The sequence below is a fragment of the Mustela nigripes genome, chromosome 13 (genome assembly GCF_022355385.1).
Source record: "Mustela nigripes isolate SB6536 chromosome 13, MUSNIG.SB6536, whole genome shotgun sequence".
Lineage (NCBI taxonomy): Eukaryota > Metazoa > Chordata > Mammalia > Carnivora > Mustelidae > Mustela > Mustela nigripes.
In genome coordinates, this window is record NC_081569.1 from 73497455 (window position 1) to 73511920 (window position 14466).

The 14466-nt window shown below is 53.3% G+C and overlaps 2 protein-coding genes across 2 annotated transcripts in view; one reads left to right on the forward strand and one right to left on the reverse strand.

Annotated features, from left to right (window-relative positions):
• The window catches only part of CPNE6 (copine 6), a 7161-nt gene extending 5695 nt beyond the window's left edge, over window positions 1-1466 (forward strand). The window contains exons 14-17 of the mRNA XM_059371224.1: window positions 186-319; window positions 466-702; window positions 908-1082; window positions 1269-1466. Coding sequence (XP_059227207.1) covers window positions 186-319; window positions 466-702; window positions 908-1045 — 509 coding nt within the window. The 3' untranslated portion in view covers window positions 1046-1082; window positions 1269-1466. The remainder of the gene's footprint in view (window positions 1-185; window positions 320-465; window positions 703-907; window positions 1083-1268) is intronic.
• Window positions 1467-3953: 2487 nt separating this feature from the next.
• On the reverse strand, window positions 3954-5894 carry NRL (neural retina leucine zipper). Its single transcript, XM_059371225.1, has 2 exons — window positions 5514-5894; window positions 3954-4619 (listed from the first exon to the last, which is right to left on the reverse strand). The coding sequence occupies exons 1-2, from the start codon at window positions 5892-5894 to the stop codon at window positions 4287-4289; spliced, it is 714 nt and encodes a 237-aa protein (XP_059227208.1). The 3' UTR covers window positions 3954-4286.
• Between the last annotated feature and the right edge of the window lie 8572 nt (window positions 5895-14466).

Here is a 14466-nt window from a genome sequence, read left to right on the forward strand (position 1 = left end):
CCACTCAGCTTTTGTCCATCTGGGACTCCAGACCCCTGGCCTAGCATCAGACCAGCCAACTCTCCTGCTTAGTAAGGAACTTAGGGGGCCAGGCAGCCCTGAGACAGGCAAGGACCGTCTTGCTTAAAGTGTGTCCAAAAGGGCTCCCTGCTAATTTCTGCTGGCCTTACCCCCCTCGCCTACAGAGATCTCCGGGGTCATCGCCTCCTACCGCCGGTGCCTACCCCAGATTCAACTCTACGGCCCCACCAACGTGGCCCCTATCATTAACCGCGTGGCCGGGCCAGCTCAGCGCGAGCAGAGCACGGGCCAAGCCACGGTGAGGAGGCGAAGCAGGCAACCGGGCTCTGCCCCCCTGGGTGTCCTCAGGTGGAGCCGGGCCCAGGGCCTGGGCTTGGGGTGGGTGCCAGCGTCCTTGCACACAGAGCCTACTTTTCCTCCCCTCCGCCTGCCCTCTGCCCTCAGAAATACTCCGTGCTGCTGGTGCTCACGGACGGTGTGGTGAGCGACATGGCCGAGACCCGCGCAGCCATCGTGCGCGCCTCCCGCCTGCCCATGTCCATCATCATCGTGGGGGTGGGCAATGCCGACTTCTCCGACATGCGGCTACTGGATGGTGACGACGGTCCCTTGCGCTGCCCCCGAGGGGTGCCCGCGGCCCGCGACATCGTCCAGTTCGTGCCCTTTCGGGACTTCAAGGATGTGAGTGCCCGGCGCCCCCTCCCGGTCGTAGGACTCCTCAGCTCCTCAAGCCCTCAAATCAGACCCTTCTCTCCCGCACGGGATTGATGGCTTGGGAAGGACGCTGGAGCCCAGCGGGCCGCCCCCCCCCCCCCAGGCTCGTCCTCTTGCCTGACCCCGCCCCCACCCTCCGGGCCTGCTAAACCCGTCCCGGCCCCATTCCCAGGCTGCACCTTCTGCGCTTGCCAAGTGCGTCCTAGCTGAGGTGCCCAGGCAGGTGGTGGAGTACTACGCCAGCCAGGGCATCAGCCCCGGGGCTCCCAGGCCCTGCACACCGGCCCCGACCCCCAGCCCTAGCCCGTGACTGCCTCCCACCGGACCAACGCTCCCTCAGCCTCTCAGTGAGTCCGGGGCGGGGCCCCCGCCGGCCCCCCCCCCCCCCCCCCCCCGGGGGGGCCGGGGGGGGGGGGGGGCGGGCGCCCAAAGCGGTGGCGGCGGGGGGTGCAAGGTGGGGCTTGGTGGAGCACATCCGGACTTCGTGTGGTGGTGTAGGGGACAGTGCTTATGACTATCCCGCCCTGTCCCAGGTGCCTGTCCTGACCCTTGTGACTCAAGTGACCAGTGCCTCTCCCTCTTGGACCAGCTGTGACCCCTAGGTCCTGGAAGTGTGTGGTGAGCCCTGCTCTTTCTCTCCAGGCCCCATACCCCTCAGCCTTGTCATTTTCTTCAGTGATCCTGACTTTCTGATCATTAATAAAGGGAACCACTCCTAACACCTCAGTCTCTATCTATCATGCCCCAGATGCCCATGAATGGTCCATAATGCCCACCCATCCACACACACCATTAAGAAATGAGGACCAGCACCTTTCAAATCTGAGCCAGAGCTCCCACAAAGCCCGGGATCTCAGCGGTTTCACCCTAGCTGTGTGCCAGTGGGATCCAAGGAGCCCCCCTACCCTCACCTCCCAACCCCAGGGGGCCCAGCACCATGGAGGTTAATTACCAGAGATGGGGGGTGGTAATGAGGGGTTGTCAAGGGGGCAGGTTGATCCCCTCTTACAGCTGTCTCTAGAGAAGCCCAGCTGAGTCCCCCAGGAGCTTCACTCCAGCCCCCACACAGCTGTGGGGCGGGCCAAGCAGGGGTGTTGGGGGGACAGAAGGAGGGCAGCAGGTCTGTGAGTGGATTATGAACACAGAGGGGGCATCTGAGGTCTGTGTAGCTTGGTTTTCCTGGGTGTGTAAATGTGCGTGTGTGTTCATGCATTATCCCTACCTCTCCACAAGTGTGGCCTTCGTGTTTCAGAAAGCCAGGCTGTGTACCCTTAATAACATTAACAACAGCAGTGAACATTATTGTTTGGCATGTGTGAAACTTTGTGCAACGTGCTTTAAGTGCATTCACGCTCACTCGGTAGTTAGCATCGCTTTCCCCATTTTTCTTCAAATCAAGGGAGGTTTCATTTAAATCCACCCATCAGCAAAGAACTGGTGAGCCTGGAATTGAGCCCAGACCCATCTGACTGAAGTGCCCACACTCTTAATCACGGGTGTGCAACTTCTGTGTGAGCCTCATCTTGAGCCCCAGGTGTATGGATACGTGGGCTGATTGTGCACCCACGTGGGTGGGTGCCTGCTGATGGCTTCTCTGCCTATGTGTGTGCTGTGCAAGGCCTCAGCCAGTTAAGGAAGGTGTGCAAGAGCAGTTTTGGGTCTGGACTGATGCTCCAGAGGGTGAGAACACAGGTGATATCCTGAGCGAGGGAAGAAACAACGAATCCTGGAGGGACCCTCTCTGCCCTAGGCTCTCCCTTCAATGATATGTGTGGAAGGAAACGAAGAAGGAGAAGACAAAGGTGTTGTGAACCACTCAGGAGAGAGAAGCCAGAGCCAGAGAGGGTGGCCAGTGGCCAGTGTTGGAAAAGGAGAGAGAAAGAGAAAGAAAGAGAAATCCTGGGGGAGATGGAGGAGATATTGCAGGCTCCTGAGTGGAAGAGGGACGAGCTGGGCTGGAGGAGGGGGAGGAGGGAACAAGAACTGTGATGAGAAAAGACAGCTGGGGAGGGGGTGGATAGAGGGGGCAGAAAGGAAGAGAGACATATGGGAGCCTCTTCCCCACCCTCAACTGCTTCTTCCTATTTATTATGTCCCTTAGGGGACCTATGTCAGTGGCTGGTGAGGTAGCTGCTCCCAGTTCAATGCCTCTGCTCTGCCCAGAGCGCTCCCCCGCCCCCGCCCCCCCCCCACCTACTCTCTCTGTAGGCAGATGAACCAGAGGGCTGGGTAACCATGGCAACTATGGGACCTCAGGATAGCCATAGGCAGGCCTGGCCCAGTCACTGATGCTCCTGGGCTTCTGTACAGTGTTGGTAGGAGGAGGAGGCTCCATCTGGCCCAATCCGCACCCTTCTACCCCATTTTCATTGGGCCTCCAGAACTGAGGCTCAACACACACACACACACACACACACACACACACACACACACACGAGGAGCAAGGCTAAAGAATGAACACTTCTTAAATGGTAAGAACATTTAGCCAATAGTATAAAGTTCTGCCTGAACTTCAAGTTTAATTCACAAAAACCTCATTCTTTCAGCATCTTGTCATACTGAGTAAAATCTCACCTCAGCCCTCAGCAAGGCAGGAGGTAGCAAGGGTACCTTACACAGGTCTGGAGGCCAAGGCAGCCTGGACGGAGCAATGGAGGACCGGTGTGTGGGCTCCTCCACTGACCAGGCTGCAATCAGGAAGCAGGAGCAGGACAGGAAGTCCCTTTGGTGAGGTTGTCCTGGGGGCTTCTTGGGGAGACTCTTGGGGCCCCACACCAAGGAGATACCAAAACTGTAAAGGTGTTAGAAGTCATCCAGCCCAGGATTGGGAGGTAACAGAAACCAGGGAAGCAAGTGGTTTTCTCAAGGTGACAGAGGCTGGGACTGGCACCCAGGTACCCAGACTCCTGCCCAGAGGTCTCTCCCAGCCCACACCAAGCACTCCCAAAGTTCCTCAGGCGTTTGCTGCTCTGGGCCCTGGAGGCCACCAGGCTGGGTAGGAGGAAAGCTTCTTGGATAGAGTTCCTAGACTGTCTTGCTGTTGGTAACTGAAATCTTGAAAATGCAGTCGTCCTAAAATGGGGAGTTACAAGCCTCGGAATGAAAACATGGCTTCATTGCTAATTACCACCTTAATGCACTACAGGTTGAAAACCTTGAATTAAAATCTAAACTGAGGGGGAGTCACAGCACTCCCTCGCCTCCCATTCACTGTTACCCAGCTATCAACCACGCCTCCCCACCCTCCCCCTCACACACAGTGGCCGGCACTGGCTCCTCCAGATCGCAGCGTCCTGGTCACGTGGGGTGAAACGGGAGGTGGAGGGTGTCTGGGCTGCCTGCGTGATTAGACTTCTCTCCCAGAAAATGACCAGCATCTAACCTCGGAGCATGCCCTGAGGGGCCAGGAAGTTCGGGGATATTTATGTATAGTCACACCACGGAGTGTCTGGCGCCAGAAGGCGCTCAGTAACCATCTAGTGAACGGTACAGTGGCCTCCTGGGTGGTGCCCCCCACCCTCCTACGACACCACTCCGAGGTCCCTAGCGGCTCAGAGGAAGAAATGGGCGTGGTCCCCGGCCCCAGGGCCGCTCGAGGTCAGCCGGTCACAGCGAGCCTTGTAGAGGTCACGCTCCCTGGCCAGGCGGGCCACCTCGGCCCGCAGCGCGTCCAGCTGGGCTGCCAGGCGGGCGCGCTCGGCCTCTAGCCCGCGCCGCTGCTGCAGCCGCTTGGAACGACAGGCCTGCGCGTAACCGCGGTTCTTCAGCGTGCGGCGCCTCTGCTTCAGCCGCAGGGCCTCGTCGCGCCCGCAGCCCCGCAGCTGCCGGTTGAGCTCCCGCACAGACATCGACACCAGCGCCGCGTCCGAAAACCGCTCCGCCAGCTGCAGAGGGAGCCGGCGGGGAGCGGGTCAGCGCGGGGCCCCGCCCAGCTCCAACCAAGAGTCGCCGGTGGACTGCCCCGCCCCCGGGAAGCTCCGCCTTCGGCCCCCGCCTTACCGGATGCTCGCCTGCCCACCATATCCACCCCGCAGTCCAGACCCCGCCCCAGGTCCCGACAAGCCCCTCCTCCCTGGGGAACGCGCGCCCCTTTGTGTCTGCCCCGCGCCGCAGGCCCCGCCTCCCACGGTCGGGCGAGCCAGTTGCAAGTCTGGAACCCGCGCCATTCCTGCACTGTGCTTAGCGTTAGGTTCCAGGCACTTTTTAGTGTCCAGTGGACACGCGCCGAGGCGGACCCCGCCTGCCAATGCACCTCTCTCCCCTGTCCTGAAGTCCGCAACCCTGTGACCCTTAAAGGATTTGGATTACATCCTAAAGCCCTCAACACCCCCATCTGTGTCTATAATTAATAGGATGAGTCCCAATCCTTCCTGAGAAGATTGGGGGCTGGGGAAGCACGATGTTTGAAAAGGCCAACCTCATTCCTGTTCCCACAGTCTGAACTCCGTTCCACACACAATTCTTTCCCTGGTTTCCACAGATGGGAGTATATTTACCTCCCCGTAAAGAACTGCTCCCCATTAATTCTCAGCCATCCCCTTTTGATACTCTTCTAACCTTCTCCCTCTTCCTCCTGGTTGGAACTACTCATTTCTCTCCATTTGGAAAAAGGGGAGGGGGCAGAAGGTAGTTTTCTCTACCTGATTTTCTTTCAAGGGCCCTTCCATTCTCCTGCCTCTGTCTCTTCCCCAATCCATAACTCTGTCCAGGAATTCTTCCCTTCTTGGTCTGTTCTCCCTCACCCTGCCACCCCTCAGACCAACACACTGATCTCTCACCTGGGCATGTTGGGCCCCTGTCTCCTCCGGGCTCCCTGGGTAGTAGCTGTGGGTCCCCTCCATAGGGACTGGACCTTGACCCTGCAGCAGCTCCAGGGCCTCCTCAGGACTCAGCCCCAGTGCCTCCCCAGCTCCCAGCTGCTGCTGCAACGTGGCCAGCCAGTACAGCTCCTCCAGGCCTGGCCTCGGGCCCTCCGTAGGCCCCACCATGCCTGGCTCACTGAAGGTGGGTGAAGGAGGCACTGAGCTGTAGGGTGTGGAGCCCAGTGAGGCTGTTGGGGGGCCAGATCGCCCCTCAGAGGGTTCCCGCTTTACCTCAAACTTCATCAAGTCAAAGTCATTGACATATTCCATAGCCAGGGGGCTGGGAGGCAGTGCCATCCTGAGGCTGGACTGGGAGGGGTGCACCTGCAAAAACAGAGGAGAGCTGGAGCCTGCTTGCCAGCCTCCTTCACTGGAATGTGCTTCTCCCAAGGCCCAAGTGCCCTGGAGAGCCAGAGTTCTGGAAAATCCTGGGTGATGGTGTAACGCTGTTCCTTAAAGAGTCACCTCTGGGCTGGAACAACTTTTCAGGTGGCAGGGGGTCCTGACTGGGGGCAGGCAGCTTAGAGGCATGAATGAGGAAGAGGACATACAGCATGGCCCCTCGCCCCACTGGTGCTTCCGCAAGCTATGAAGAACAAGAGGAACATGGCAGTACTTCCAACTCTAGTGCTGGGGCATACTGAGAGGGTCTGTCATCTCAAGAGACATCATTCTATTTCCAAGCAATCAAAAAATTTTGCTTAATTAACTGTGACAGAGTATGTGTCTATTTTTGGACAACGGGAAGGCGTGTATGCTGTGAATTTTAATGTAGAGATAATGCATTGTTATACCTCTCAAAACACCCTAAGTCGATGCCTTGCACACAGAAGGGCCTCAGCGCACACCTATTCTATGGGTTAATCAATCAATTAATCCCTTTTATAGGAGCATGAGATGTTCCAAAGAGAAAAGAAAGGTCCTAGAATTGGTTCTAGAAAGATCAGGACTGGGTGGTGACCGTCTTTCCCCAAGCCAATATCTCCAAAGGGAGCCAACCAAAATTGGTTTCCTCCTTCTATTCAGAACCTGCTATGTTGTGCAAACTTGGACAGATCACCTCCCCCATTCTGACCCCCATTTCCTGTTTCATTCAATAAAGGCAGTTAGACTTTCCCATTTCCCAGAGTGTTCTGGGAAACCCTTAGTCTGAAAAATACCCAAGAAGTTGATGCTCAGATAATTTTGAGAAATGCTGCCTCCCATCCCCATATTCTACAGGTTCACAAAGCATAGCAGCATATTAATCTGAGAAATCCTTCAGTAAACCATCTGTTCAACCTCAACCCAGAGTGTCCCAAACTTATGTCAGCAAGGAGCTCTCTCTTCCCTGTTATCAACAACAGAGTGTGTACTCACCTGAGGAACATCAGGCTAGGTGACCTCAGAGATCCCTCCCAGCCTGGAATTCCCAAGCTGGAGCCCAGCTCCCAGTACCAACAGCCCCACTGCCAGCCCCCAAAGGGGCAAGGTAGGGAGTGCTAATCCCTGGGGCTTGGCATTTGGCTCCATCTTGACACCCCAAGCCTAGATAGCCCCCTTTTTAATGTCAGCTCAGACGCTCAGGCTCTGCCCAGAGAGGTGGAAGGAAGGACAAGCACTTCTCTCTTCCTGTCCCAGGGAAGGGTCTTTGCCTTCTCTCTCGAGCCCCTCACCCTTGACAGGACAGGGGCAGTAGAAACAAAGACACAGATTGAAGGAATGATCCCCAGCAGGGAGGAGACGGTGAAACACTGTCCAGAGAAAACTGAATGAAGAGATAAGTGAGGAGGGTTAGTTATCAGCCTGCTGTGATAGCAGTGAGGGACACGAAGCCAGTCAGGGTGGGAGTGGGTCAGGGGACAGAAGTGTGAGGATTCTTGAAGATGGACAACAGAGAGCAGACAGCAGGGGACGGAGGAGGAGGTTGTAGGTGAGAGGCCTGGCATGAAGGTAGGCCCTGAATATACTCACTTGGGGGATGGTAGAAATGATGTGAGTGTCAGTGTCAGGCAGGCACAGCTTCCCCAGAGACTGGAGACCCCATTGAGTGGGTTCTGGTGCCTCCGTGCTCAGAACAAGGCGCTGTGGGCACCAAGTCCACGGGGACGCTCTTAAAGGGCCAGCGCTTTGAGGTCATCTGGGGTCCTCAGGCCTCCAGCCAATAAGGTAAGGGGATCATTTGCATATCTTATTGGACTTGGGTGTTGGGGGGAATGAGAAGAGGGGAGAGGACAAGTAAGCCTATTCTCAAGGAAGGAAGGAGGCATCTTCCCCAACAAAGCTCTTTCCTGCTGATCGGTCTCGTAGACACTCAGTTCCCCGGTACTGAGAGTGCTTTGGCCTGGCCAGTCACCCCCCTGTGAACACCACCCTCAGCCCTCAGCGACTGAGAGCCTGGGACTGGAAAAGAGGCCCAGGGAAGGTCCTGGTGCCCTCACCCTCCAATGCTCTACAGCACCTTGGCAGTGTTTTCAGGAGTCCAGGCAGTCCTGAACCCACTCTCACCTAGCCAGCTGAGTCTATTTCCTGTGTTCAGGAATCCTCACACTTCTGTCCCCTGCCTCACTCCCACTGTGAGGTCCCAAGTCACTCAGAGTTATTATATCAGAAAGATAGGCAACAGTCCCCTCAGTGAACGTCCAGGACTTGGCCACCCAATCCTCAGCCTCTCCCACTCTTGATGACCCAGTCCCAGGACAAGCAGCCCAGCTCAGGAGAAGGAGCAGCAGAAGGGAGAGTGGGGATCTCTGTTCCTTCCTTCCGGGCCACCTCGGGACACAGGAATCTAATCACCACCAATCCATCCGAGACACTTCTGCAACTGCCCTCACACGCCCTCCGCTTCCTCTCCCCTTTTCCCTGCGTGTATCTCTGTCCCTGTCTCTTCCTCTTTCACCATCCTGGTTCCCAGATGGCTGGGGGGTGACCTACATTTTCAGCCTAATCCCCTAACACCTCTTAGAGCTCTCATCCCTGAGTAGAAGTTGGAACAGGGATACTAGGAATTAGCTAAGGAGGTGTTTAAACCTGTCTGAAGCTGTTTAAAACAAGGTGTGGGCTAGAATAGAACCCTCGAGTTAAGGGATATTCCCTACCCGCTGAGGATACCCAAATGTTCCCATGGGGTTAACAGGCCCCCTGTCCCAAGTCAGAGAGAGACATGGGTGTCCATCAGCCCCGAGGATCATCAGTTATAAAAATTAACCTGGTCCCAGCTGGTGGATTCAGATGAGAACAGTAGTTTTCAAAGTGTGGTTCCCCCAATCAGCAGCAGCATCTGGGAACTTGCTAAAAATGCATATTCTCTGAGCTTACCTCAAACCCACTGAATCAGAAATTCTGGACATGGAACCCCCCAAAATCTGTGTTTTAATAAGCCCTTGGGGGACTTTGATGAACACTGAAGTTTGAGAACCACTGGTCTACAGAATACCTACAGTTAACGCAGCTTTCCCTGTGTGTGTGTGTGTGTGTGTGTGTGTGTGTTCACGCGCGCGCGTTTGCGTGCACACCTGTGTCTCTCTTACCATGCTCAGACCTAGATCAGATGACATCACTCTCTTCCCACATTGGTCCTGCATTTCAAGGAGCAGAGAACCTTAGAGACCATTGTCAGGATTTAAGTAGTAAGGTTTCTCAGTGTAATTGCCTGGATCCACCTCTTTTTGCAGAACCAAGGCTTGGGAACAAGGCCACAGATGGGAATGGAGATCATGGAGACAGGGAATTGAACACACATCCACAGAATGTGGCTTTGAGGCACATAGCCAGGAAAAAGAGCCCAGAACTTCCTGAGTTGAAGAAAGAGTAGGAAGTGTTGAATGTAGCCCCTTCCTCCATGCCTGGCCTGGCCAGACATTTGCCCCCGAGCAGCTGTCAGATCTGTGCTGATCTTCTTGTTTACTGGAGGGCTCAAGCGGGGGTGGTTACTAAGCTGCTAACGGGCTAAAAGAGTCAGACTAAACAAGCTCAGGCAAACTGAGCCGCTCAGGGCTCAGACCAGGTGCCACTGACTAGGGAAAGGAGTCCGTTCGGGCAGTGAGGGCTGGGCCAGAGGGAAGGAGCAAGGGCACAGAGAGGAGAGGCCTTGGTGACCAGTGGGGCCCCAGGAGGTGGTTAATGGGTCCTCTCGGTGGGGGTGTACCCAGAGCCTGGGAGATGCACACTGAGAGTGACTAACTCCAGGACTTCTGGGGACAGGGAAATAGGAGGCAGACTGCAGAAATGATGAAACAGAGGAAGGGAGGCAGGAAGGCTTAGCAGAGGGGGCTCGACCTGGGATGGAGGGCAGAACAAGCTGGGGGTTCTCCAGGGATTTCTATTAGAGGAATTGGAGGGATGCAGGCCCGTGGAAGAGGCAGGTAAAGGGCCGTGGCAACCTAAAAGAGAGAGAAAGTCTTCTGGAGAGGACCAAGAAGGGAGTAAGTGGTAACAAGAGGGGGTGCTAGGAGCAAGAGACCAGAAAAGCAATGCCGGTAGAAGGAAGGGTCAGAGGAAAGTTCAGACTGGGGACTAAGAGCTAGAAAGAAATAGAGAGGAACACGCAGATAGGTGGTCAGGCCACAGAGGAGGCGCAGTGGCCAAAGGACAAAAAAGGAGAAAGATATAAACAGAGGCATGTTGGACAATTGGGGGAGGAAGGCCAGGCAAGTGAAGGGCTGGGAGAATTGGGGCACGAGATGAAGAGGGAGGAAAGGAGACACAGTCAGTAATCTGGAGTGCCATCACTACCTCCTCAGCCCTGCCCTCCAATTTTTGGAGCCCATTAGACCCTGTAAGCCCTGTAAGTTCTGGCTTTTGGTATCTAGATCTTCAGTAATGGATCCAAATCTTCAAACCTCTTCCAAATCTACCTGCTATATTCATTTGATAAGTGTTTATTAAGCACCAGGCACCGTGCTAGGCATTAGGGACACGCCGGTAAATCAGACTGACACCAGCCCTCCCTTCATGGAGCGTACACACTGATGAAACATCAACTTACTGCCCGTAGGCCCAGGCAAGAGTGGCCCCTGCCCTGGGCCCTGTGCTTTTGGAAGACTTCATTCTGGCTGTGTCCCACCTCACAGGGTGAGGAATTCAGACCTCCTCCACCCACGCCCAATCCCCTTCTGGACCACACTCCAGATACCCAGCAATTCCCTGTTCAAAGTTCCCCAAGCCCACTTCTGGGGCCCATACAGACCTCTCACCTGGGTTGGCCTTTGCGGGAGTGGACCACACTACTGATACATTCACCCCTAGACCCACAGGCTGGCCAATGGTGACTATTTGCCGGAGGTCTTAGACAGAATTGGGATGTGTAGACAGAGAGATCCACATGTGTGCCTATGAGGGCCCTCATAGTACAAGATGGCGTCAGGAGTGGGAAAAGAAGCAGGCCCAAAGGCCCGTGGCCCAACGCTTCCTCTTCCCCTACCACCACATTCTACCATAGAATCCTGGGGACTCGAATAAAGTCCAAATCTGAATTCAAATTTGAACAACATCCCAGACCATTATGTATATATTCATCAAGGCAAAAGAATAGAACATATTTTAACAGTTTCTTAGCACAAGTTCTACATTTTATTTCTTTTAAGATTTTATTATTTATTTGACAGCAAGAGACACAACGAGAGAGGGAACACAAGTAGGGGGAGTGGGAGAGGGAGAAGCAGGCTTCTCGGTGAGCAGGGAGCTCCTGGAGCTACATCCCAGGACCCCGAGGATCATGACCCAAGCCTAAGACAGACACTTAATGACTGAGCCGCCTAGGTGCCCCAAGTTCTACATTTTAAATGTTTAAAACCCAAGGGGGCAGCTAGCCGGCTTAGTCAGTTAAGCAGCCAACTTCTTGGTTTTGGCTCAGGTCGTGATCTCACTTTCACTTTTGTGGTACGGAGCCCACATCAGACTCTGCACTCAGTGTGGAGTCTGCCTCAGGTTCTCTCTCCCTCACTCTTCTGCTCACTCTCTCTCTCAAATAAATAAATAAAATCTTAAAAAAAAAATTTAAACACAAGATTTGTGAACCTGTATTTGCATTCTTTATTTCTTTATTTTTATATATTATTTATTTTTATACATATTTATTTATTTAAATAATCTCTGCACCTCACAGGGGGCTCAAACTCACGACCCCAAGCAAGAGTCGTCCGCTCTTCCAACAGAGCCATCAAGGTGCCCCTATTTGTACTCTTGCCCCACGTATGTTAGGGAGGAGCCTACATGAAAAGAAACCATTATAAGTGAGGTGAGTCCTGTGAAGGAGAAGGGCAGGCACTAGAAGATTTTTTATCATGAAGACATAATCTAATTGGTGGCGGGGGGGTGGCATCACAGGGACAGCTTGTTTAATGAAGTCACATTAAACTGAGACTGGTCAGGTGAGCAAGAAGTGACCGTGTCTGGGGGTGTGGAGAAAGGGGGATCCCAAGCTGCCAGAACAATATATGCAAGGGCTCTGGGCAGGAAAGAGACACGTGTACAAAACGAACAAGTAAAAAGACCAACGTAGCCAGAGAGTAGAAACCGAGGACATGTGAAGAATGGTGGTAGTTTAGGGTGGAGATATCAGCAGGGGCTAGATCCAGCAGGGCCTTGTAGTCCAAGTTTAGGATTTGGGCTTTATTCTAAGAGCATGGAGAAGCTACTCAAGAAATTCTGGCAGGACTGTGATGCAATCGGACTGTGATGCAATCGGACTGTGTTTGTAAAGATCGCTTTGGATCTAATGTGGAGGAGGGCAAAATGGAATCAGAGTCAGATTGGGGTCTAATGCAATATCCAAGTGGAGTTTAGCAGATATCTGAAGCTGGAAACAAACTCTGAGATGGAAGCTTGTATACAGGTGGTCCCCTGAGGGGGCGGAGTAAGGTGCTTTCTAAAAGCAGAGAGAGGGGCACCTGGGTGGCTCAGTGGGTTGAGCAACTGCCTTCTGCTCAGGTCGTGGTCTCAGGATCCTGGGATTGAGCCCCGCATCGGGCTTTCTGCTGGGTGGGGCTTACTTCTCCTCTCTCTCTCTCTGCCTATCTCTCTGCCTACTTCTGAACTCTATCTGTCAAATAAACAAACTCAAAAAAAAAAAAAAAGAAAGAAAGAAAGAGCGAGCAGAGAGAAAAACAGGGCTGGACATCAGAAAAGGCAGAAATGCTTTGAGATAACTAAGGAAAGGGGACTAAGCCATGTACCCCTGCATCAGCCGGTCATTGGATACACACTGCCCCAGGAGAGGGCTATTATATTTGGTGAGACTGCTCCTTCCAGTCACAGGTATTTCTCAGGGAAGTATTCAGCTGTGAGCCATTAGCAGCCAACACTCCAAAGCTGGGACAATGACCACTTGGATCCTATGAGGATGATCTAGGTGGCACACCACACACATGTAGGGGGTCTGTAGGATGTCCAAAGCCAGACCCAGAGGGCCCCGGGGAAGGAGAAAATGCAGGCCCCGGCAAGGCTGGTCACACCCTGCCCCCTGGTGGTGGTGCATCTCCAACCCTGGGCCAGCTGGTAGACCAGGCTGGGCATAGGGCCAGGTCTGGTATGAAAGTGTAGCAAATAAAGAGAATCAACACTACAAGGAAACATTCATGGGAGCCCCTAAAGTTAAGGAAGGACACCATGAGGGAGAAGGATTCAGGAATGTGAGATTTGTTTATTCTTTGATTCAAACAGCATTTATTAGCTGCATGTTGTACACCAGATTCGGCCAGGAACTAGGATAAAAACAAGACTAAAATTTGGGTCCTCCTTTCAAGGAGCTAACACTTAAGTGAGGATTATAGAGAAATAAAAGTAACTCTAGTAAAACGTGAGAAGTTAAAAAACGGAGGTATGTATACAGTATAAAACCAACACAGATGAGATAGAAGTTAATTCTAAGAGTTAAACTGACTTCACTTAAAAGGGGATGTTTAATTTAAATCTGAAGGGCAAGGCTGCCTAGGTGGCTCAGTGGGTTAAAGCCTCTGCCTTCAGCTCAGGTCATGATCCCAGGGTGCTGGGATCAAGCCCCATATTGGGCTGTCTGCTCGGCGGGAAGACTGCTTCCTCCTCTCTCTCTCTCTCTCTGCGTGCCTCTCTGCCTACTTGGGATCTCTGTCTGTCAAATAAATAAATAAAATCTTTTAAAAAAATAAAAATAAATAAATCTGAAGGGCAGAAGGGGTTGGCAGAAGTGCTCTGGAAACTGCCGTTGAGTACGTGGGAGAGTGGGTGGCAAGTAGGAAGGTCACAGTGAAAATGTTGGATAAATAGGAGCCCGATCACAAAGGACATCAGTTACCACATTGTAGAAAGCCTCAAAGGGATTTTAAGCCTGAAAGTGATATGACCTTTTTTTTTTTTTTAAAGATTTTATTTATTTATTTGACAGAGAGAAATCACAAGTAGATGGAGAAGCAGGCAGAGAGAGAGAGAGAGGGAAGCAGGCTCTCCGCTGAGCAGAGAGCCCGATGCGGGACTCGATCCCAGGACTCTGAGATCATGACCTGAGCCAAAGGCGGCGGCTTAACCCACTGAGCCACCCAGGCGCCCCGTGATATGACCTTTTTAAAAAAATTATATATCAAGGGGACAGTATAGGATTAGAAGGAGGGAAAAAAACCTGGTAATGAGAGTCAGAAAGACTTGGATTCAGATTCCATTTCTCCTGCTGAGCAGCTATGTGACACTGGGAAGATGACAACCTCTCTGGACCTCAGTGTCCACATACATAAAATAGGATGGTTGTGAAACTGCATAAAATGATTCATAAAGCTCCTGGTGCAGAGCCCTGCCTAGTGTCCACACAATAAACATTCTCCATCTCTCTCTTAACTCATCAAAGTGAACTTATGTGTAGAGTTCAGAGGGTAGCTTGCCGGAAGGGAGAGGGGATGGCATTTGGAGAGGTGGGAGTCCA

Excerpts from the sequence above, each read along its gene's own strand:
- NRL (XM_059371225.1), bottom strand. The coding sequence starts at position 5,894 with ATGGCACTGCCTCCCAGCCCCCTGGCTATGGAATATGTCAATGACTTT. Across the intron at positions 4,620-5,513 it reads CAGGGGCCCAACATGCCCAG|CTGGCGGAGCGGTTTTCGGA; the intron begins GTGAGAGATCAG and ends CTCCCTCTGCAG.